Raw genomic sequence first — 23,887 nt, 5'->3', positions numbered from 1 at the left:
TCAAATCCCCTCCGTTCATCCCAGTATTAAGAGATTGAATGTGGAGTGGAAAACTACACCGTCATCGTCAGAGGAAGCTAGCTAAACGGACTCGCCATGAAGACAGACGTCAAGACCGAAGGACGTGGTTCCTTTGATTTACGCATCCAAGAAGTAGGCAACCATGCACTGCTGCCAGGATCCAGCAGGTGCCTGACACCTGGCAAACATTTTTACTGCCAGGTATGTCATTTGTTGTCATATATTGACATATGCCGCCAAGTATGGTAGCTGATTGCCACTGAACAAATAGGATTTATACTAAAACATGGACACTGACCATAAGAATACAAGTTAAAGTGCGGCATTGCGTACGCTCACCTCCATATGAGGTCAATGAACATTGTGCAAGTTCCTGCCGATCGGTACACAGTTACCTGTACCTTTGTTGTCTGACACGTACAACGGTTACTGCACTGGTCGCTGGTCAGTGCGCGGCTGTTGTACTGACGCCGATGACATGAGGACCGCACGACCAGTCAAACTGCTAACTGACGATTCACAGGCTGAGAGTTTCAGTCACCAGGGATTGTCCGGCTATCGTGAAGATAAACCAACATTCGTCTTTGGCATCGATTCCGGTCCGTCGGCAGGCTGTCCAGCATTTTGCATCAGAACTGCTTCACTTCGACCATCTACCGACCAACCGTAATGTCTTCATTTTTGTATCAAGTATGTATAATGCACGTTTGAGAAGCATGGCCCACATGTCTGAATTATGAAAAAATGCACAAGTGCAACGCGCTGTATCGTGGAAATTAAAGGAATAGAAGGCACTCGTAAAAAGATGCCTATGATTAGCGTTGTTCCCTTAGTACCGACTGAAAGGGCATTTTGATACAAGTAGGATGCCAATGAAATATTAAGAAAATGTTCTGATAAGTGGCGCACAGTAAAGGATTTCTTGTTTGCATTTTACACATTTTAACTGCCGCTTTTATCTCTGAAATTTTTCAAAACATATATCTTCTCATCTATGTCTTCACTTCCTTCTGTGTGGTCTGATACCACTAAAAATAACCAAGTGGAATGCCCAATGTATCATATTTGATACACAAATTATTTCCGAAATTTGAACTGCGAAAAATTTTTTGACTTCAGATTTCGAACAAGGGACCCAAAATGAATCATAGATCACGAGGTGCTAATTTTAGGAACCATGGAACTATGTGTGGGCATTAGAGGGTTAAGTTCGGAGATCTGGCCGCGCACTCCGAACGCTCAGTGCCCCTGATCCAGATATCTAGTGGCACCCTCGCTAGTTTAGAAGTCGGCTCATTTGTGACTTCGCTATAGTTCAGAGTTATAGTTGGAGCCGTTAGCAGCCGCAACGCCGTTTCGTAGTGACCGTAAATCTATGTTTGCTAGTGTTCAAAGGCTTTGCAATCTTTCTATTTAATAGTTCTTTTTATCGATAGGGATTTCTCGTTTGAGCTTCACGTTAATGTCTGTACGAGGCCACTACTGTCACGTCATGTCAAGAAGTCAGCTTTCTATAAAATTATAGTGGCGTAACGTAGTGCATGATCTATGGCTAGTTTTATGTTTGAAATTCGTTGGTTACGAGTATTTTGACCATAAGACACTAATAGTCAATGCCTCTTTCACGTCAAGTACAACCCAAACGAGGTTGAATTAACCTGTTCTTTTAGAATAAGAAGGATTTCCACCGAATTCAACTCAGTACTTATAACAAAGAACCCGCGAGGGTGGTCTAGATTTCACATTATGCGATTCAATTGAAACTTCGAAACTGAACCAGCGCTGGCGAACAAAGCAGAACAGCGACTCAGTACGTAATCCTGATGCAATATCGAGACATAATCACCGCTGCAGCAAATAAACGTGTATTTTCTGTGCATTTGAACAAACAACCGACGAATGAACCAGCTGTAACAATGAGTATAGGTGCGATAAGGCATTTTTGATTGTATTTACAAAGAATGAAGATAAAATAGTTTTAGGCTAACGATAGCATAGCATTACTGAGTAACATATAACCGCTAACCAGGCCTTATCAATTAGAACATAACACAACGACAGGCGATAGCTGAACAATATCAAATATTTATGTTAAGGACGGACACAGAAACTAGATAAATCACTTCTCATCTTCACATACTAAAACATACTCTTTACTTTTTTACATAGTACGTCATCGTCATCGTCACCGTCGCCGTCATCAGCGTCGTCATCGTCGTCATCGTCACTGCGCCTTTCCATCATCATCACCGATCGCCATCACTGCCTGTCGACGCCTTGGAGGCTTTCTCTGACGCCTGACAACCATTTCCTCCAGAGCTTCACTGACGCTCCAGCCGAAAAACGACAGCACGCGCTGATTGTGCCGACCATCCTCGTCTTCATCGTCGTGCAGATCGTGAATGAGTTTGCACTTGTCGCCGTACCTGCAGTTACCTCGAGTGAATTGTTCGCAGCAGTGAAGTCTCATGCAGTGTCCCTCGCAGCCCGATGGCCGGCTGAACATCATTTTGCAGACCTCGGGCTTCGGAGGAGAGCAGCTTTCTCGAAGTTTCAGCAGAAGTGTCATGTCGGGCTCGGTGGACCAGTCAGCAGCCCTCAGGAGCTTGGCGTTGTGTGAGACGCCCTTCAGCTTGTGGCTGAGGTTACAGACCTCCAGCGGGCAGTCGTCGAGGACGTAGCGGTAGCAGATGTGCAAGCGGGTGCATCTGGTGGTAGCACAGCGGCCGAGGTTGTACCTCATGCACACGCCGAAAGCATTGCGGTACTCCTGCTTCCGGAGTTCTTCCATCGCCAGGTTTAGGTCGTGATGAACATCCCACCCGGCCAGCTCCAGAAGTGAGATGTTTCTAGAACTTTCCAGCGTATGCTCTTTATCACATCCGGCTTTGCATTTGTTATGCAAAACGAAGGACAGGCACAGGTGAAGGGCTGGGCAGTTGGGGTGCACGCAGCCACCTTTCTCAGTGCTGTAAGCGCGACAGATGGCCGGAAGGCCGCTCCGTGCGGCCGATTCCTCGTCGACGTCCTCTGTATCCATCACCGGACCTGAAACAGACCGCGTGACAGAGGTGAGTGGCGCGGGAGGAATAGATAGGGTGCATGCACATTGCGCATGCACTTCGGCAAGTTATTCTGAGTCATTTATTATTTTTTATCCAATTATTTGTTTATTCATTTATTTATTTATCTATATGTTACCTCTTAATCAACTCAATATAAATTCCTTATTGTCTTTTATTTTTATGTTTCAATTTGTACAGGCTCTAAGGGAACGAAGCCTAGGCCATAGGGTTTGAAAATATCTATTGTTATGGACAAGTTTTGAGGTAGTTTGTCGACTTTTCACACCCGAATGACTTGGACACTCAAAAATCACATGCAAAAATATGATCTTTTGAAACTTGAACACTACATACGGAAAGGAATATAAGACATATTCAACTTGAGTAAACAAGAGGCGCTGACTCAAGTTAACACCGATATCAAAGAAGTTCAGAAATGAAACACTTGGTCTGATCGGCAACATTATAAGAAAAACTCTGACATGCAAATTTGACTCATTTTGACTGAATTTGACTCTTGTAGGTACCTGATTGTGATCCGAGGTGATGAGAGAGGGGTGGATCCGATTACAATTACTTCTGGTTGGGGCGCCCCTGTTTTGGTCAAAAAGACAGCAAGTGATAGTGTGAATGTAGTTAAAAGTTGTCTTAACAGCTCCTTTGTAAAAACTGCCATGTTTAAGACGCCGAAACTTACCTGTTGCGGATACTTTTGTCTCGCCCTGACGGGACGCGACACACTAGCTTTACCATTCCGCGAAAAAAGACAACACCGCCATACTCCTCACTTGCCGCGGTCAGCTGTTGCGGCTGACCTCTCATGGTCACGTGACCTGCCCCGCAGCACCATCTACTGGCGGTCAGCACAGCTCAGCTTGTACAGCCTTATAGATGGCGCTGCCGCTGCCCGTATCTTCATGGAAGGGGCGCCGGGTGTCCGCCTTGCTGCCGCTGCAGTCCAGTATCCAGTTAGGCCGTCCGCGCTGCTGAGACTCCTTCGGCTTCGCTCGGCGCTGCAACTTCACTGGTCGCTGGTGGCCGATCCGTGCTGGAGGACACCTGCTCCAACGACTACTCGCCTATTTCTGCTGCCAAGATGCTAGAAAGCTGCTCCTTCAAGGCGATAAGTCCGTATTATCCTAACGCAGTGGCTACCTCTCAGTCAAGTCGCTTACAAATAGCTTCCCAAGCTTACGGTGAAATCGAGACGAAAGAACACAACCAAAGCCCCATGATATGAATAAATCCTGGAGTAATATATGAAATAAGAGATATCGAATTCATTTTGGTTGTAGCCCCTCATCAGCTTTGATAATGGTCTACCTACACCTCAAACCTTTTTCTCTCCAAGTTCTCTCTTCATGAACCTCAATGAAACATGTTTGCTCATACCACTCATGCAAGTTTGAAGAAGCGTTTCTATTAATTTAAAGGCCTTCCTAAACGCTTATCAACAGCGTTTCTATGTTGGACAACATCTAATATGTAGTTCATTCGAATAAAAAGTCATTTAAAATAAGTCCCTACTAGACATCCACTGGGAAGCTACCTGCTTCTCCTCTGCCTTCGACGACCGGTAACCTTGCACGAGCTAGTACTACTACTTAGTAAAAATGAGGACCAACAGGTCTACACAGGCCTCTAAATTCCGTGTACTCCTAAGGTAAGGTTAGGTAAGGTAAGGTAAATAAATTATTTTTAGTGTTTTCTAATAGACTCACCTCCTATTTCGTTTCTGGAATATCTTCACGACTTACTCGCGGACGGCTGCCCTCTCTTAGCACGACATTTGCAATGAATTACTGGGTGAAAAGCGGCACTTGACCTGTTTGCGCTCAGAGGCATCTGCAGACTAACTGAGCTCAGGGCTGTTTATACGAATTTATCGAGAGAACACCTCCCACCTGCTTCGAGAGTAGGGTTATCGAACTTTCAGCTTTAACCGTCTTTGTTCAACAATCCTTTGTCAAATAGATTGTGGCTGCTTGGCGTTATCGCTGTATTGGGCCTTCATATATCTGAATGCTCTATCAAATGACGCAGTGAGTGATGCATGCCAGCCTTCAAATGGGGACTGACTCTCGAGCCACTCATGGATTATGACTAGCTCGGCTCAGGTTGTTTGTTTATGTGCCTACATCACCTCCCAGCCACTTGGTGAATCAGTACCTACACTCGACATGTTTCACCTAAACAGCCTCAACAAAGATGGTGTTATTTGCAAATGGATCGCGGCTGTTGTCTGGCAGGTTCCACGTCCTGTTGGGGGGGGGGGGGGCAAAAAAGAGCCCCCGTCATATCTCCGGAACCAATAGCCGGATCGGAAGATTCCAAACGGCATTCGAAAAGAGCTCATCGAGATGCACAAGGTGCGATATCGATGACCTGGATAGTTGAGGTGTGACGTCACAGGGAGGTTAAACAAGGTCAAAGCAGTCCAATTTACAATGACGAGAAGTCGGTCATAAAAAAGAAGTCTAGGTTTCAAAAATGAGTCCGGATGTGATGTTTATGATAGACCTGACATGTGGATACTCATCTAAATGGATGCTGACCTGTGACGTCACAAGCAAGGACAGCCTCGACCAATCAGAAAACACGTTAATCGTATAGAACGGCATGCTGAATTTTGAATAATCGAGTTTTATGAAGGTATGTCATACATATGAAGCCACTGAAACCTCTTAAGCCACTTTTCTTTGGCCTATGACGTCACCAAGAGATCAAAAAGGGTCATAATGTACCGGTTTACAATAAAAATATTTTAATATATAAAAACTAAAAATGATGTTTAGGTATTATGTAAAAAATAATTTTCGGTAAAGAAGAGGTGAATATGTATCATACATATTATCCTAGGCTGATTTTGAGTACAAATAATGAACATGTTGTGCCGCCATAAGAAAAGTCACTGATGTTTTAGTCATTCAAACGGCTATATCTCAGGCAGTTTTAGAGATCTTTTTTTGATTTTTGACATGTGTCACACAAGTATGACATATATTCCAGTTTTTGTAAAATTCCCAAAAATTTCAAGAATAATTCAAATCAAAATTTTCAGTTAGAAAATTTATATATCTAGAGATTTAATATTTATGAAATTTTCAGATGAAAATTTCGTTTGCCATGCTTTTTTGTACCTACGCTGTAATTTTTTAATCTAGGTTGGAATTCTGTTTTTGGGGATTTTTCTCCGTGAACAAATTTTTCGACGAAAAATGGCCAAACATGACCTCAGTTTGGCCTCTATAATTCGTGACCTGACATGACCCGGGAACCTCCCCCCCCAACGGGTCGCGGGTAAAAGGAGCATTATGTAAGCGAGCAGAGAAATGTAGAATTTAATGTGCCGTAGTTTTAATTTCAAATTTAAAGTCGGTAAGAATAATTAATATACAGGGGTGTGCACTAGAATCCGGAAAAAACTTTAGCTTGGTATATCGTATAAACTTTTTTTAATATATCACTCTTTTTTTCCTCATAGGTTTGTGACTTGAGTCGCCTTCGATCGGGAACAAAATAAGTAGAAATGTCCTCTGAGTTCGAGCGTTGCACCGCAGTTATTGTGGCCCTCCGTTGCGGCCGCGCGCCCAAGGAAATTGTGAACTTCTTTCAGTTCCCGAAATCGACCGTGTACGACCTTGCGAAATCCTTCAAAGAGTCTGAAGAGACGATGAGTGAGTCTCTGATTCCCAAGCGGAAGGAACAGGGCCAATTCGAGGTTCGGAAGCGGAATAAGGACTTCTTGGAGCAGCTCGAGGCCATGATTGGAGAAGGTCCGAGCCTGCCCATGCAGAATGTGACTTCGAGGCTCAATGTGCGCAGGGCAACAGTGATTCGTGCAATTCACGAGAATCTCCGATACAGGAGCTGCGTTTTCCAGGTGAGGCAGATGCTCTCAGAAGTCATAAAGACCAGGAGACTCGGAAATGTTAGCTGCTCATCACTTCTTTGAACCAGAGAGTTGCCGGCCGGGTCCGCTTCTTTCCCTACGAGAAGATCTTCTGTGTCCGTGCGACCATTATCTCTGGGGCGTCCTTGAGAGAGAGTCCAACAAAGGAGCTCACAACACTTTCGACTCCCTGAGGACCGCCATTATCCAGGCCGTGGTCAACTTCACCCGGGAGCAGGTCACCAACGCCTGTGGCAAGTTCCGGCGTCCTGTGGAGGCTGTGATTGGAGCTGGAGGGGGTTGAGTCGAGTGACAGTACAGAGGAGGGATCAGTCTTCGCTATAAAAGTAAATTTTTTTAAGTGAAGCCTTGCGATACCAAATAAACCCTTAAGTTCTTTCCTTAAGTTTTTTTTTCCGGATTCTAGCGCACACCCCTTGTATGTTGATGCAGTTTCATCGTACCACTGCAATCCGGGATGCTAAATGCTTACCCATATTCGGTCTCTTGGCATACAGATAGATGGCAATAAGCCACAATGACCTTATCGCCATGCTAACGTTGCATTGTAGGGCGATTGAGGCCATCTTCAAGCTCGACCAAGCATATTGAACAAAGTGACAAAACTGTGTTGCTACAAGACGCCTCGATGTGTTTACGAGAATACGCTTATTTACGAGTACTAGGGTGGAAGTGGACACTGGGCAGTGGGAAAAAGTGTAGGCGAGTGGCAACACTGCACAGTTGTTTTACATTCAGGCATCGAATGTCATCTAGTGGGGCCAGCCAACTGGCGTCAGTGGCGTCACCTGCCGTTCAGACGATACTACTACTGGTCACCCTTCTATCCGCGGCGGGGCGCTACTGAGCAATTCCAACAGAGGCCAAACCAAGGATGGGCGTACACCAGGCGCGGATACAAGGGGGGGGGGGCCATGGGGGCCATGGCCCCCCCCCCCCCTTGGCCGATTTTTTTTTCAAAAATAAAATAAAAAGTTAAAAAGTTAAAAAGCTGAAAAGGGGGCCTCCTGAAAATAAAGTGGCCGAAATCCGATGAGTTTTTTTAACCTACCCACTTAGTTATTTCTTAGAAGACTAGCTGAGAAGACTCCTTTGTTAGAAGATTGGTAAAGCTTTTCATAACTTGGAGGTCTCTTATACTCACAGAGATGACCACTTTTACAGGGCCTCCTAACCTGCACAGAGGGCCTCTAAGCCTGCACAGATGTTGAGATGTTGCCTGAACAGCTAGATAAGCTCAATAGACGCAGTTTTTTTTGGGGGGGGGGCCCAACAAGTGGGAAGATGGGGCCTCCAACAGGTGGGATTATGGGGGGGCCTCCTGGTTTCTAATGGCCCCTCCCTTGGAGATTTTCTGGATCCGCCCCTGGCGTACACCAACTACCTATGTATAGATCGGCTGATCATTTGTTCTGTAACTCTGTGCCGGCTAATCTATTTCCATCCTCAGCACACTCTCTGTTATCCCGGGATGGCAATCAGCCCATCAGAGGACAGCCGATGGAGGGCAGCTCTGAAAGGAATGCAACTCATCATTAGGGGACGGTACCTACGGATAAGGGAAGCTAACAAAAGAGCACACGCCACCTAACGATGGAAACCGTTTGACTGGCTTGGATGGCCTGCCCTAACAGGAAATGCTCGCGACTGGCTCACCAGTAGTGATTGGCTGGTGATGAACCAAATGTCTTCTTCACCTATACTCGCATTCCACGGCCAGCTGAAATGGTCTCATATAGACCAAAATAAACTGATCCAACAAAAGAAACTGCATGCAAGCAGGCAAGCGAGCAAACGGTCACTAGTGAACACAGTTTGCTGAAACGTAGATGGGGGGGGGGGGGCGGGTTTCTTCGAATAGTTGCTATCCCCGAAATGGTTTTCAATTCAGCGTGAAAAGAATTGTGTATCTAACTAGTTTATGATGCCGAATCAATTATTTTTTAATTGAAGTTTACTCAAAGGTCAGTTTGAAGCTATTTTAGCTCTGATTACGATGTGAAAAACAAATATTCCCTTTTCTTTCAGATTTCCATGACATAAAATATTTACCTTACTACCTATTTACCACGGATCCTGAGCAAGTATTATAGATATGTATTACGAAAGAATTCCTCTATCCGTTCAGCAATTTGATGCGCTTGTAACGCCTGCCTAGTATCACTTACTTACCCTATGTCAACGGCAATCTGTGCACTATCAACGAAAGCAGAATGCAATATCCAGTATCGTGATATTCATGGCCGATTAGATAAGCGACACCTGACCAGAAATTGATATGCGACGATAGTCGATAGGTATTGATATAATTTGTTGATAAGCGAGCATATCATCGTATCCTATCAGACTGAGCATCGATGAATCTGATTGTGTTATCTCGCCACGCAATAAAAGCCACAACAAAATGGTTCACTGTGAAGTTGCTAGAGCTCAGATGAAGATGAAGGTGGCAAGAAATCGGACAACATAAATACGGGCACCGAAGAGTGAAAGAAGAAGAATCGAACTGCCAGGTAAGCGGGATAGAGAGAGAGAGAGAGAGAGAGAGAGAGAGAGAGAGAGAGAGAGAGAGAGAGAGAGAGAGAGAGAGAGAGAGAGAGAGAGAGAGTGCTCACCCATTTAACTAAGTAATAAAAGCAATTATACTCTGTTCCGTTTCAAGTTTGCAGCCGAAGTGCCCTGCGGAAAGCAGTGCGTGATTTCTGTATATACAGTTCTTACATTTTGAGGCGCAGATTCTTGAGCGGACGAGCGATCTGCCGAAGAAACTCCGACTGCAAGCTTGATATGGAACAGACTATAATCGCCAATGATAAATAAAGAGGTAGGCAGGTGCATACATCTGATTAGAACAGTAAAAAAGCGACGAGGAAATGTACATAATAATAAAAGAATGCCCAGCAAACTTTGTCCTTGTTTCAGCGACCATTATGAGGAGTAAGATTGCCCGGAAGATACCCGTCATATGCAGCTGCTACAACTCTGGGAGAGGATGTGGTCGCAACAACTGTCAGCATCTACACGTCTGCCTCAACTTTGTGCAGGACCGGTGCGATTCCAGCGACTGTCCCAAAAGTCACAGCGTGGTCACTGGCCGAAACAGGAGGCTCCTTGAGCGAGAGGGATGGCATGGTGAGGATGCCCTGGGCGCGGCGAGGGCTGAACTTCACTGGAGAGAGCGTCGCAGAAACATTGGAGTGTGTCTGAGATACAACCTGGGACGCTGCCTGGCGGAGAATTGTTCGTACATGCATGTCTGTTACCGTCACGTACGGGATAGATGTCCCCTGGATCACTGCGATCTCAGTCACGAGGTCAGAAGCGCTGGGCACAACGCTCAGCTTCTCACGTTCTTCGAGTTGGTGGCTCTGCCGGAATCCACCCTTCTTCGACGCCTGAAGCGGAACCTGCAAGCCCCCAGGCCTTCCGTGTGTCTCTCTACGTTCGGTCATCACCCAAACAGCTGCCAAAGTCACTGCCTCCGACTTCACTGGTGCAAGGCGCTGGCACTCGACTGCTGCAGGTTCGGGGACCGCTGCTTCAGCTGTCACAGTCTGCAGGACCCACACAACCAGGAGGCGCTCCTCTTCTTTGGCTGGTCGAAGACGGCTGCAAAAGCTGCGATTCGGCAAGCTGCAGTGGATGACGCTGGTTCGAAACTGGAGAGGGGAAGTGAGGCAGGGAAGGGGGGCGAAACACTGAAAAGTGAAGTTGGAGGTACTCGATGGGACACGGGCCGATGGAAGTCGTCGAGGGAGACAACGATGGTCACTCAGCGCTGATCAAGGCTCGAGAGGTCGGCGGACCTTCGGTTGATAAACTTGTACACGGTTGGTGCCGATCTGTGGCACCATACTCTTCACCAGGAGCCTGCCAGTACTCATTTCATTTCTGTAGTCGCCCTCTGAAAATAGGTGCCGTGAATATGACACAATGAGCCCCGGGTGAAGGATATGTAATATTAATGGGAGTTTTTTTTTTGGGGGGGGGTATTAAGCGATGTTTTGTGTTCTGCTTATTGTGAAGAGATTCTGTTTCCCGATATCATGAACTGATCATAATTGAAGTGCTGTGTAATGTGTCTTGGTTCGGCATATGATGCCGGGGCATGCATGTTCAAGGCTTGAATCCGTGTCGTGTCTATCCCTATCAGTAATCCGTGTCGTGTCTATCCCTATCAGTAATCTCCGCATTAAACTGTTAGACCTATGGTTGTGCAGTGTGCATGGTAAAAGAGCTCATCCTATGGTATCTTTTGAACCCCTGCCAGCATACTTTTTAAAAATGATTCTCGTTCTTGGGCTACGTTCATTTACAAGCTTGTTGCGAATTTTAAAGTATTGTTACTCATTATGTAATATCATAATCAAAATAATCATAATATCACAGTGCAGCGTGCTGGTTATCAATACCAGTCAGTTTCAATTAGCTCGTTAAAACAAGCTGTAAACGAAATAACTAGCCTCATCAAAATGTGTATGGCTTTAACGATAATTAGGTGGCAAGTTTAATTGCACGGGCTATTTTGTTGGTACATTAGCTATGGATTTGTCAGCGTTAGGTTTCAAATGTGTCTTACTTTAGTTAGGTTAGGTTATTTCACTTGCATTCGGCAGCATCAACACCGAACATAGCGTGTTTTAGCATGTCCATATGAACTGATTCATGTCTTTATCAGCTGGTCGTGACCCCGTAAACAGCTGATCGACAAATACGCTGCCAGAAATCGACAAAGAACATCGGCAATCAAGTAGCGAGTTCGGTTCGACAAAGAATTTGATGATGCATATAGTGTGAGTGGCGTGGGTAGGTGTTAGTCATGTATCAGCCACTTCAAGATGACAGAGAGCGATGCATATCAACTCGAGGTGTGATTGACCAGCGGTGCTTCTGACCTGTATTCTAAATATAGATACGTACACGTGGTATGCTCGTTTATTTTGGTAAGCGCGAATCGAAATAAAGGTAGTACCTATTCTAAGACTTATCGGCTGAAAGATTGCGTTACCACGCTTGCAGAGTGTTAGTTGAAGTAGGTATTTCAAAGTGACGCACAGTTTACCGTTCGTTTTAAGCCTTCGCGGCGCGTCGTGTACGCGTGATCAAGATTTGCATCATCATTACAAGTAAATTAGTACAGACTTGTATTTTGGAGTCGGCATGTGGTCTCAAGTGTTATGATGTGAACCTGCCTGCCAATTCCACATTAATGACGTCCCATGATACGATTCCACCTAAATATCCAATGGTTTCCTCGAATGGTTTATTGAATTCAGTTAGGTATGCAAGAAAAATGCGCTCAAAGTAGACGGTGAATATTCATTGCTACACTAACGTCTAACAGTTCCCTTCCTTATAGTTTGTTTGTACCCATCAAAACACTTCCTAATGCTATTGGAAAAAAGACACAACCGCCTTTATCTTCTAGACGACCAAGCCTTGCAGTTTTATGACCAGCAGGCAGATATACGCTCTGCAGCCTCCATTATCCCTCGCCCTGGCAGGGGGGGTCGATGCGACCCCCCCCCCCCCCCTATGGTTTTTCGAAGATAGCGTAAAAACGGCGGCGCGCAGCGCCGCCAAATTTGGCACAGCCTATGGGGCAACCTTTTTACATATGACCTTAAAATTTCAGGTCCGGGTGACCTTGGGTCAGGTCACCAGGTCAGAAAAACCGGTACAAGGTCATGGTCAAATTTCAATTTTCTTTTTGCACCTGTCCAACTCACAGTTTTGCACTGATTTCCTTCAAACTTTCAGGATGTGCTAAGTTCACCGAGTTGTATAACATATAGTTCGGGTTTTTTGAGGTCACTGACCTGAGGTCAGTTAGAGGTCATTACGTCGTAATGTTAAGCCTATGGGAAAATATTAAATTCGGAAAATACTGGAGATATCCGCTTCGTTCTATCACTTTTGTGCTTTGAAACCACAGCACTTAACAGCAGGTCACTTGGTGCTTCTTTGTTTGGTGTACTTATCCATGGGTCAGGTCAAATGAGGTCAACTGAGGTCAAATGACGTTTTTGCCAATAACTTGGCACATAATGACGCTAGAGCTTAAAAAATGGTATCATTGTGTTCCTGGTGATCAGCCGAATCGAATGATATGCGATATGATGCAATTTGGTTAACTTGAACTTAATTTACTAATTTAAGTTTACTTAAAATTTAAGAAAAACTTTAAGTACACTTAAGCATGCTAAAAAGTATATCATTCGACGCGCCGTGACGTGCTGAGTTCACTGGTGCTTTTATTTTTGCTCTATCTTAATTAGATCAAAAGTTATAAGCGAAAAACTTTTGGCCTGTTTTTAGCGAAATTTTTACATTTATACCCCCCAAAACCCCCCTAAATATTGACCTAGAGCAACCAAATTTGCACAGGGGCGAGAACTCCAGGGGGCCCACCTACCTACCAAATTTGGTGTTTCTAGGTGCCATAGGAGCCAATCGCGAGGGGGGGGTCGCATCGACCCCCCCCTGCCAGGCCGTGTTATGAAAAATGCCCTGCCAGGGCGAGGGTTATGATCGATAAACGAACAATGAACGATAAATGAACGATAAATGAACAAAGCCGTGCGGGTTGCGTTAATTTCTCTGTCGGCTAGCCGAGATAATGTCGAGTGGCGGTAGCTCCCTCGCCAGCAGGGTTGTGCTTGACTCATGAGTCGAGTCAGAGATTTGACTTAACTCTGACTCAGATGAGTCAGGTTTGAGTCGAGTCGGATAAAATGTTGAGCTGTTGAGTTGAGTCAGGGTTGAGTCAGACAAAAATATTAAGGTGTTGAGTTGAGTCAGAGTTGAGTCAGTAAAATAACTTTTGACATTGAGTTGAGTCAAAACATTTAGGAACATGAGTCAGCTGACTCATCTTTCTAGAAACAATATATAAGCTTTTCATTCTCCCCCCGCTTAACAACTTAGGCCTGGCCCTGCTGTCGGATTTTTTTTTCTCACCCCCCCCCCCTCTCAACAACTTTTTATCTGAGTCAATTTTGAGTCAACACACTTGGCTCAACAAAAAAAATTGAGTCAAGTTTGAGTCAACTCATATTTTCATTGAGCCGCTTGAGTCATGAGTCGAGTCAAGGGAAAAAATCAGCTCCTTGTTTGAGTCAGAGTTGAGTCAGGGCTTTCTGAAGTTGAATGATGAGTCGAGTCGGATTTTTTTTTTTTTGAGTCGAGCACAACTCTGCTCGCCAGGGCTGGGCTGTGATGACTGCAGAGTTCTGCCGACACTTCTACCGAGATCCGAGATCCGAGATGGGATCCAATAGGGTTAATTCTATCGGATTGACCGAGCATTTGTCGCTTTCCTGCGCGCGCACAGTGCGTTGAACGGACGGAGGCAGAGGCGGAGGTTCACACTGCAAGGAGAGAAACGTGGTGATTTGTTCCACTTCAGTAGTGCTTTTTACCATCTTAACCCGCGAGTTGCTGGGGGGGGGGCGTTAAACGCCCCCACTTTTTTCGCCGGGCCGCGCCAAATTTTTGGGTACCTGTAGGGAATTAATTGAAGTTTATTGTGACGAAGTTTCAAAAAAATCGGTCGAAAATTTTTTGAGATATCGAGGTTTTAGTGACGTCATGATTTCTGAGTTTTCGACCAAAAACGGCATATGTTCAAAAAATCATATAAAATCACAGAATAAACATACAGACATGCCGTAAACGCCATCAGACTGCCAATACCATGATCAATCAAATGGCTATCTTCGATTATTGATTATCGTTCCGCATTTTCCATAATCTTGAACTGAATCTTGGCAATTTTTCGTGACTACTTCACGACCATGATACATGAATTTATTAAATTGAACTTTTTGAGCCAAACACGTACACATATGATAAAATGAATGTCACCATCGTGTTCTACGCCCCAAATTACCTATAAAACATGTGTCACAGGCTGCGAATATCAGTTTTGATTTTCGGGGATATGTGCCTACCCGGTTGAACTGACCTTGACCCTGACCTATGCTTGACTGATCCCTACATGGAGCTGACACTCTTGTAGGCCTGATAAGATGGATTGTGCACCGTTTTGACAGAGTTTATGGCGAGAGGCGCCCATTGCGAAGTCCTGAAGTCCATGCTACTGAAAGCCCGATTTCAGGTGTTTGACCTGACCTTGACCCGACCTGTGACCTCAAAATTCAACTTTAAAGTACTCATCTGAAGCGTCTCGTCGCGCTCTTTCGTTTGCCGCCTCGTGCGTTTCGCTGCGCCTATTGGTTCTCGAGTTATCGGCTGTTTATTGTTTAACGCCCCCCCCCCCCCCAGCAAACGGTGGGTGGCGAAATACCCCAGCAACTGCCGGGTTATATTCCCTCTCCAGCCAGCTCTCTCTCTCTCTCTCTCTCTCTCTCTCTCTCTCTCTCTCTCTCTCTCTCTCTCTCTCTCTCTCTCTCTCTCTCTCTCTCTCTCTCTCTCTCTCTCTCTCTCTCTCTCTCTCTCTCTCTCTCTCTCTCTCTCTCTCTCTCTCTCTCTCTCTCTCTCTCTCTCTCTCTCTCTCTCTCTCTCTCTCTCTCTCTCCCTCTCCCTCTCCCTCTCTCCCTCTCCCTCTCTCTCTCTCTCTCTCTCTCTCTCTCTCTCTCCTGTTTCTCATTCTCTCTTTTTCCGTTTTCATCCATCTTCCTTTTCAATCCATCTTTCTTTTCACCACGCTTCATGTGTATCTATCTTCCCTTTCCTCTGGCTACCCGCTTCTTTTTCCTGTTTCCCCCTTCTAGTCCCTTCCTTCCTCTCGTCTCCTCCTTCCCCTCCTTCCCTCCTCTCTCTGTTTCCCTCACTCTCTCCGTCGTCTGCCCGCCGCCCGCACCACTCCGCGGGCGCCAAGGTCAGGTCACCTGGCGAGGTTTTATATGGGCCTCGCCGCCGTGGGCCGCACATCAGTGTGAGACCGCACGTCCCGGATAGCACAGCGATGGTGAGTACCTGGGTGGGATTGTCGACCTGTGACGGTCGGTGGTCGCTTGTTGTTGTGGCATGGTTCTGACCGCTCGTTAGGTGATTTTGTGACGAACGCTGGACGTTGTTGTATGGGCCTGTGACGAACGCCGACCCGACTGTTCGTTGCGTAGTCTTTTGACGAACGCTGACTGTTATACCGTCGTGAGGAAGACACTGCACTGGTGCAAGTGTTGATTCCTTGCTATAGCTCTATGATGAGCTTTGATCGCTCACTGAAGCTCTGTGACGACTACTGACCTTCAATTGGAAGTGAAAATAGGCAGACAGACACTTCGAATGATCTTTTTTCCCGGCTTGATCTTTCGAAACAAATGCTCAGTATCGTATGAACTGAAAGTTAGAACAAATATTTTTGGTATCTAGGATCCATAATCCGTATCTAAGGGATAATAAAAGTACCGATTCGAGAGGAAGTATTATTTGGTTTGAACACTTATGGGTGCATGTAGCACTGTCGAAAATGATCGATGTTTGTATATCTGTGGCTGAGATACTCTGAGACAGGAAAGTGAGTGAATGAGTGAGTGAGTGCGTAAGTGAGTGAGTGAGTGAGTGAGTGAGTGAGTTGAGAAAGGGACAAAGAGACAGAGAGAAAGAGAAGGGATTTTGATATTATTAGCTCTTGCTTTTCTGTAAACCCAGAAAAACATAATAGCTCATTTACGACGCATCTGTTATAGGGCCCCGTCAGGCCGTCACAGTTACTAGTCATGGCCTATTATTCATCGGTGACCTAATAATCAGTGTTTGCTGATCAATTGCACTGCTAACCTTGGATTTGATTGGATCAAGGCACGAGTATGAAATTAATATGCACGGCTTGTATCGTGAAGACTGAACGATTGGCAAGCAATATGCACTTTTGCAGCGCCAGGTCATGAACCTGATTGAAAAGAAAGTAAAACACAAGTGGCTCAGCTGAGCCCGAACCGATTTTAACTAAATTAGTCTAATGTTGATCACAGCATTTGTATTTCTTTCGCATCACTTTCTACTTACACCTGAAGGCAGGTCAACAACAGAGTTGAGCGGAAGCCGGAAGCATGCAGTTTTACATCCTCGGAACTGAATTCGCCTCCTGACTATAAATTACAGATATGCTTTGCTTAATCTCATCACCAGCCAATTGTAGGTACAGTCAAATTATATGTGGCTATTGATCGAAATTTGGCTACAGAAGGATATCTTTGCTTTCTAAATTCCATCATTTTCGTTACTAAACACTAAACAGCATCGGAAACCCTAAGTCACGAGATCTTTTCTATTTGACTTTTCGGCTTTCCATACGTTAACTCCAAGGTTAACTCCTTGCGAACGATGCGAACATTTTGAACGAAGCTCATCTGTGTTTTGTCGCCTTCACAATGAGCACTTGTCTTCCATTGGTTATCGGTAATAATCCTCATTTACAACCTAAATCGCAGAAATCAGTGCTGCCAACACCACATACCATGTAGTTGAAGAAGCTGCTGTATCACCACCGGACCCCGCCGGATCGGACGGCATGGAGGGCGACAAACTACCTGCCATCGCTCTGCCGTCTGCGCCGGGTGCGGCAAACACAGCGCAGATGGGCAATCATGGCGCGGCTGTGTCGCTGCCGCCCATCCCGGGGGCGGGCTCGCCCGCTCCGCCGCCCCCTGACCCCTACTTCAGCGTGCCGGCCCCGCTGCTGCCCGGTCACTCTGTGTTCATGACGGCCACACCGGACGAGCTGCTGGCTGGACTGGAGGAAGTGACAGCCCTCACCACCGCGGCCGCCTCAGAGAAGTCCGAGAGGCAGGGACCGTGGCGAGCTCCCCCGGCGGCGTACCGGGTCGGCAGCTTCATCAGGAACCACCGGCTGTGCATCCATCTGCGGGGCTGCACCAAATGCCGGGAGGAGAATGCGCTGGCTTTCAGGATGGCGTCCCAGTCCAGGACGAGGGACGAGTCGTCGCGAAGAAGCGCCAGTGCGGGAGGGAGAAGAAAGAAAAGAAGTGGAAGTGCGCGGAAGAAGCGTCACAGCTCGAGGAGCAAGTCTCCCAGGGCCAAGTGTTCGGCGTTGTGCGTGCATCCTTCCACGAAAGGAAGAAGCAGCTCGAGGGGTCGCAGTTCCAGTAAACAGGGGCGGCGAACTCGCAGCGCCAAGTCCCCCCGCTCCGGTAAAGGGGGACGGGGTGGCAAGGGAGGAGATGCTGAAGAGTTTCTGCTACCTCACGGCAGTGAAATCCTACTGCCCACAGACATCAAGCGTCTCACCGTCTACCACAACCACGACTTCACGCAGATGACGTGGGAGGAGCTGATGGCGCTGCTGACGACCAACTTCCGCCAGTACCCGGACATCAGTGACGAACAGCTGAAGCTGATGGAGGAGATCAAAGCAGAGATCATTGAGAAGATCGAGGCTGGCCGCATCAAAGTGAAGGACCCGCGACTCCGATGGAAGACCCGCGAGATGATGCTGACACTCCAGTTGAACCAACTGACTATCGCGAGAGACATGTACCGCGCCATTTGGGAAGCCCTCTCAGAGCACAACACCCACATGCGTCGACTTCCAGACCTGCTTCAGGTCCGCGCCTTCAGGGAGGTTCACTCCTTCAAGACAGACTATCTGAAGTCCGGCTGTACACTGCTGCGCTTCACACAAATCCCTGGTCGGCTCTGCCGGGGAATCAACCTCTACCAGGCGTGTCTGGCGGTGGTGATAGGACGTCGCTGGGTGCTCATCGTTCTCCGTCGCCGCCTGAAGCGGATCTCTGACCGCACTGACGAGGTGAACACCGCCATCGACTCGGTCCTGCGCTACAAGTTCCAGCAGCTCCCCACGGATCGGATGCGGGTGTCGCATCTGCTCAGCAAGCTCGACGGTCTGACGCGCTGGTTCGAGGATGTCAAACAGCAGATGGTGACCACGGTTCACACGCTTCATGAAGAGCTGGAGACGCGCCGGCAGCAGCAGATCGAGGAGACGATCGTGGCCACGATGGACGCCGAAGTGGAAGGACATGAAGACTGGAAGCATCTGTACGACTTCAATCGGTGTTTGGGTGGTCTGGTGAGTGATATGGCTGCCAGGAATGATCTTCTAAGGGGGCTTATTGAGGAGACAAAGCGAGGTGCGAGGAGGAGGGGGCACGATGATCAGGAGTGGCACTCCTGGCTCCTGCAGGAGCGGGGACGGCAGGAACGGGGCGGCAGGCTCAACATCAGTCGCACGAGATGGATGCCGGTCTGAGGTAGTGGGGAGGATGTAATGAGAAACGGAAGGGGCAGTTTTGATGGGAGGATGTGATATGATCTCTTAGTTATAGCTTAGATATAAGTTTTTTATGAGTGTGGACTTGTTTTATACGAGCAGATGGCAGCGATTCGCCTGCAGTCGCCCAATTTTCGTCCTTTGGCCGTTCTGTTTTGTTTGCTTTGTCTGTGACTTTTGGATGGCGATATGGCAAACTCTGAAGCAATCTTAAACGCCCGAGATGAGAATTGAGTAACAGAACATTGTTGTATTGATAAAGCCGATTTCCAAGCCCTCCAAAGTCCAATTGATATATGCTCGCTTACAACGTTTAAGGTGAATCTATAATGAATATATTATATATCCTTTCGAATTCGGTTGCAACAACAATATAATTATACCAATAGATACAAGGAAACGCGTAACAATGGCAGCAGTTAAAAAATATTCAGCCTTGCGCATGAAATACTCTTAAAGTTACTTAACCCGAACAGCTGATGTCTTTCTGTCTTCTTTTTTTGCTTGGTAACTGGTATGCACCATCATGTCTCTGAAAGGTCTACCGCGCTTCAAACCCCCCCCCCCCCCTTCCTCAGTACCCCACCGCTGCATCGCCGTCATTTATCAATGTAATAAGGTCTGCAGAAGCTGAAGAGATCACCGTTTGGTGGAGACGGCGGGGAAGGGGTTGGCGGCGAAATGAGCGAGCACTGAGAATGGTGCAGAGGGGAAGACTGTCGGTATAGGCCATTTGTGTTAGGTGGGCTGCAATCTTAGAGTTAGACCGATGGCGCTGGCAGCGTACCTTTTTCTAATCGCACTGGACAGGGCACCTAAAGCAGTGTATCCGTGCAGGCGCCTCACACCATAGGCGTAGGAACAGGGGGGCCGGGGGGGCCATGGCCCCCCCACTTTCGGAGGTGGGGGGGCCAGCAATGTTAACTGGCCCCCCCACTTTTTGCTGACTTAAGTGTCTGTCTGTACCTAACCTACCACCCGGTAACTTGACAACTATTCAGCTTGCCCTTTAATGAGGATTCCTTTTTGTTTCTACAGCGTTATTGACCGCAATTTCCTTCACTCAATGAAGGAAACCATATCAGAGACAAGACTGTGAGTCCTGGTGACAGCATTTTGTTGAATACGAGGCGCGGGACAGCGAGCACTAAAAAGGTATAGGCAATACTAAGACAATACTAGCACGGTGCAGGAGAATGCGTATACAAACGACCAACGCTTGACCTTATCTGCTTGGGGTCGGCATAGTTCGTCAAAGGCGTACTAGCTGGGGGCCAGGGTGACCGTGCCTCAGCCTCGGTTCAAACAGGCTGGGGGCCAGCAATGTCTGTTTCTGCCCCTCCCCCTTCCACTTTCAGTGCAGTGGCGGTCGCAGAGGGGGATCAGGGCCATGCCCTTCCCCCCTCCAAAGGCTAATCAGGGGGCCATCATATCATTTGGCCCCCCAAACAACCAATGGGCCCCCATGGGCGTATGGGGCTCTGGCCCTTATTCGATTGTCACGAGACTCAAGAATCCCACGCTAGCTATTAACAGCTCCCAAACCAGTCTTTGAGGGTCCTACACTGATCTCGGAGGGCCCTTCAGTGGCGGTCAAGCGCCCACATTGACCGCTGAGAACCCACATTGACCTCATTTGAGGGCCCCTAAACCGGCCTCAAGGGCCCAGCCGGCGTCTGAGGGCCTCACACCGGCCTCTGGTGACCTCATTTCTGTCTCTGGGGTCCCAAGACTAGCCTTTAGGTGCCTTTGAGGGCCCCGCACTGAATTCTGAAGACCCGATGCCGGCCTCTAAGGGTCCGTATCGGCCTCTGAGGGTCCACCTTGGCCTGAGGGGTCCAACGCCGGCCCATGCCGGTCTTTTAGGCCCCACACTGACCTCTAAGGGCAAATGCTGACCTGTAAGGACCCACATTAGCCTATGAGGCCTTGCACGGGATTCTGAAGACCTGATGCCGGCCTCTGAGGCCCATCTTGGTTTTTGAGGGCCTTCTGCTGGTCTCTGGGTTCCAACACCGGCCCATGCCGGTATTTTAGGGTCCCACATTGACCTCTAAGGGCCCCGCACTGGATTCCGGAGATCCGATGCCGGTCTCCAAGGGTCCGCATCGGCCTCTGAGGGCCCACCTTGGCCTGTGAGGGCCCTCCGCTGGTCTCTAGGTTCCAAGTCCCGCCCATGCCGGTCTGTTACAGCCCCACACCAACCTCTAAGGGCCCATGCTGGCCTGTAAGGACATGCATTAGTCTCTGAGGGCCTTGCACTGGATTCTGAAGACCCGATGCTGGCCTCTGAGGCCCATCTTGGTTTTTGAGGGTCTTCTGCTGGCCTCTGGGGTCCAACACCGCACCATGCCGGCATTTTAGGGTCCCACATTGACCTCTGAGGGCCCATACTGGCCTGTAAGGACCCACATTAGCCTCTGATGGCCCAAGTCGGCATCTTAAGGTCTCATCCTGCCCTTTGCAGGCCCTGTACTGGTCTCTGAGGGCCTTAACCCTCGCCGGCCGGGGGGGGGGGCGGATGCCGCCCCTCCATAGGTTTTTTTCGCGATAGCTCCGAACACGCCGGCGATAGAGAGCTGAAGCTTGGCATACCTGACCTTTGAATCAAACGGGATCTTTTGACACCAACCGCATTTTCGGGTCAGATCAGGTCACTGACCCATGTGGTCATAAGTGAACCTCTGCACGGTCTTCAGATGTCGCAACTTCGCAACGCCCTCACTGCCAGAGGAGATTTCACAGGGAAATGAACCTTGGAGGACCTAGTATCCAATAGGAGTCTCTCAACTTGTATAATGTATATCTCGGATTTTTCCTAAAGTTCATATGAGGTCAGGTCATTTTCGTGACCTCACCATTAGGTATAAGTCAATGGGGATAAACTGAAAACTTTTTCTGGCGCCGGGAACGATCGATCTCCAACTATCTCAAGCACACCGAATCGTGATTTCATGCACTCCTTGCAAGGTTCGATGCGTCACTTTTGCAATGTTGACCTTGCGCGACGTCATTTATGAAGTTATAAGGGTCTTATTAGTTTTTCGTCAATAACTAGGTACCGATCAAATTGAGCTAGCGAGTCGGGAAAGCCACCTATGGACTCAAGAAGACCTGCCGAATCGAATGATATGCGACATGACCTCCTTCGACCAATTTCGTGACCTGGGGACGCCGACCTGACCGTGACCCGAGGTCAACACCCTAAGTTTACCTCACCCAAACAAAAAGTATATCATTCGACGCGTCTGAGAGAGGCGAACACGATGCTGGCAAAATCGCGGCTCTGCGGCCATTTTTTGCGAAGTTATTCACCAAAAACGGAACCGTGCCTTGAGGCACTTGACCTGACCTCAGAGGTCACCGGTTTTTGTTTGTTTTGTTGGGTTAGGCCCTTTCGGTCCAATGAGACCATTTCAGAGCCGGAAGGATGATAGGATATAGGGAGAGACATTGGTCTGGGCAGGCACCCTAGTGAGTCGCCGGGGCTGAGCCCGTCCAGAGGACAGGCCACCCAGCCCCAAGGCACTCACTGCACCCGGCTACGGGGTGCGCTCCCTCGGGGGCAGCGGTGCCGCTCCAAGGGAGCAGCCCGCATGAGATAAAGTTGCCTGTCCAGCCCGGAGGGGGTTGCGGTGTGGAGGAGAAGGATTTCAGTATCCTGAGGATAGAAGCACGGAACGGTGTCAGAGGTCACCGGTTGACCTAGGACCATAAAATCGGGTATCGATCTCTGCGTCCCGTAACGGCGCACACGCTCGTTTTACCGCGACGCGCTAGCTCCACCTGGGGCGAAACGGCGAGGGGGGTCGTACCCGCCCCCGCCCCCTCGGCCAGCGCGTATGTAGAAAACCTATAGGACCGGGCCGTGGAGGGTTAAACTGGCCTCTGAAGGCCCAGACCGTCTAAAAGTCCCACACCGGCCTCTGATAAGTGATAGTCAATCAGCCCAGTTGCAGTGGTCGCTGATATAAAACCTCTTAAAAACGTTATAGGCCTGGCTGAGCCTAGCTGGGCCGTTCATGCTGATTTTTTATAGGTATATTGAAAAGACTCGCTTTGCACGTTTCACGCTTGCTCGTAATGAAAAAGTTGCTGGATGCCTCTGGAATTTGCATGGGTGCCAACGGCTGCGGAGGACAGGGGAACGCGTCCATCAGTTTGAGTTTATGGACGGGAGACTCCCTGAAATTTCAACCAATTTTTTCTTTTTTTTTTGTCTCGATTTTTTTTTTACCTCTGAGCATGTTTGCGAAAACAAAGTGGCCAAAATCCGAGGAGAAATCGGATTTTGGGGGTAGGTTAGGTTTTGGACCTCTGGGACCCTGGCCCCCCCACTTTCGAAAACGTTCCTACGCCTATGCCTCACACTGACCTCGTTACATCTCGTTTGTATGCCTGGTCTAATGGGACTGCCCGCCGAGACGCAGCGGCTCTGCCAGGGTCACGGAGGACCTTCAGGTGTGCCCGTGGCTGGCTATATCCTGTCAGGGGAGGACGAGGCACTAGGCAGAGTTTGATCGAAAGAGGACGAGGGTGGCTGTACAATACACAATACCAATTGCACTCCACTCGTCTGTGGCGGGAGGGGTAAGTTATGTAACTTCCAACGTCAAAACAAACATCATCTCTCACAAACACCAAAACACTGGACCAACACCTGTTGAA

At 47.9% G+C, this 23,887-nt stretch overlaps 1 protein-coding gene across 2 annotated transcripts; it reads right to left on the bottom strand.

Annotated features, from left to right (window-relative positions):
- Positions 1-1,865: 1,865 nt before the first annotated feature.
- On the bottom strand, positions 1,866-5,058 carry LOC122376049. 2 transcript variants are annotated; one of them, XM_043355718.1, is made up of 2 exons: positions 4,808-5,058; positions 1,866-3,069 (listed from the first exon to the last, which is right to left on the bottom strand). In XM_043355718.1, the coding sequence occupies exon 2, from the start codon at positions 3,059-3,061 to the stop codon at positions 2,246-2,248; it is 816 nt and encodes a 271-aa protein (XP_043211653.1). In that variant the 5' UTR covers positions 3,062-3,069; positions 4,808-5,058; the 3' UTR covers positions 1,866-2,245. The 2 variants fall into 2 exon arrangements, with proteins under 2 accessions (XP_043211653.1, XP_043211651.1); XM_043355716.1 differs by lacking the exon at positions 4,808-5,058 and adding an exon at positions 3,784-4,402.
- Between the last annotated feature and the right edge of the window lie 18,829 nt (positions 5,059-23,887).

The sequence above is a fragment of the Amphibalanus amphitrite genome, unplaced genomic scaffold (assembly GCF_019059575.1).
Source record: "Amphibalanus amphitrite isolate SeventyFive unplaced genomic scaffold, NRLGWU_Aamphi_draft 001995F_arrow, whole genome shotgun sequence".
Lineage (NCBI taxonomy): Eukaryota > Metazoa > Arthropoda > Thecostraca > Balanomorpha > Balanidae > Amphibalanus > Amphibalanus amphitrite.
The sequence above is the reverse complement of the archived record's forward strand: the minus strand, read 5'-3'. Positions and strand labels throughout refer to the sequence as shown.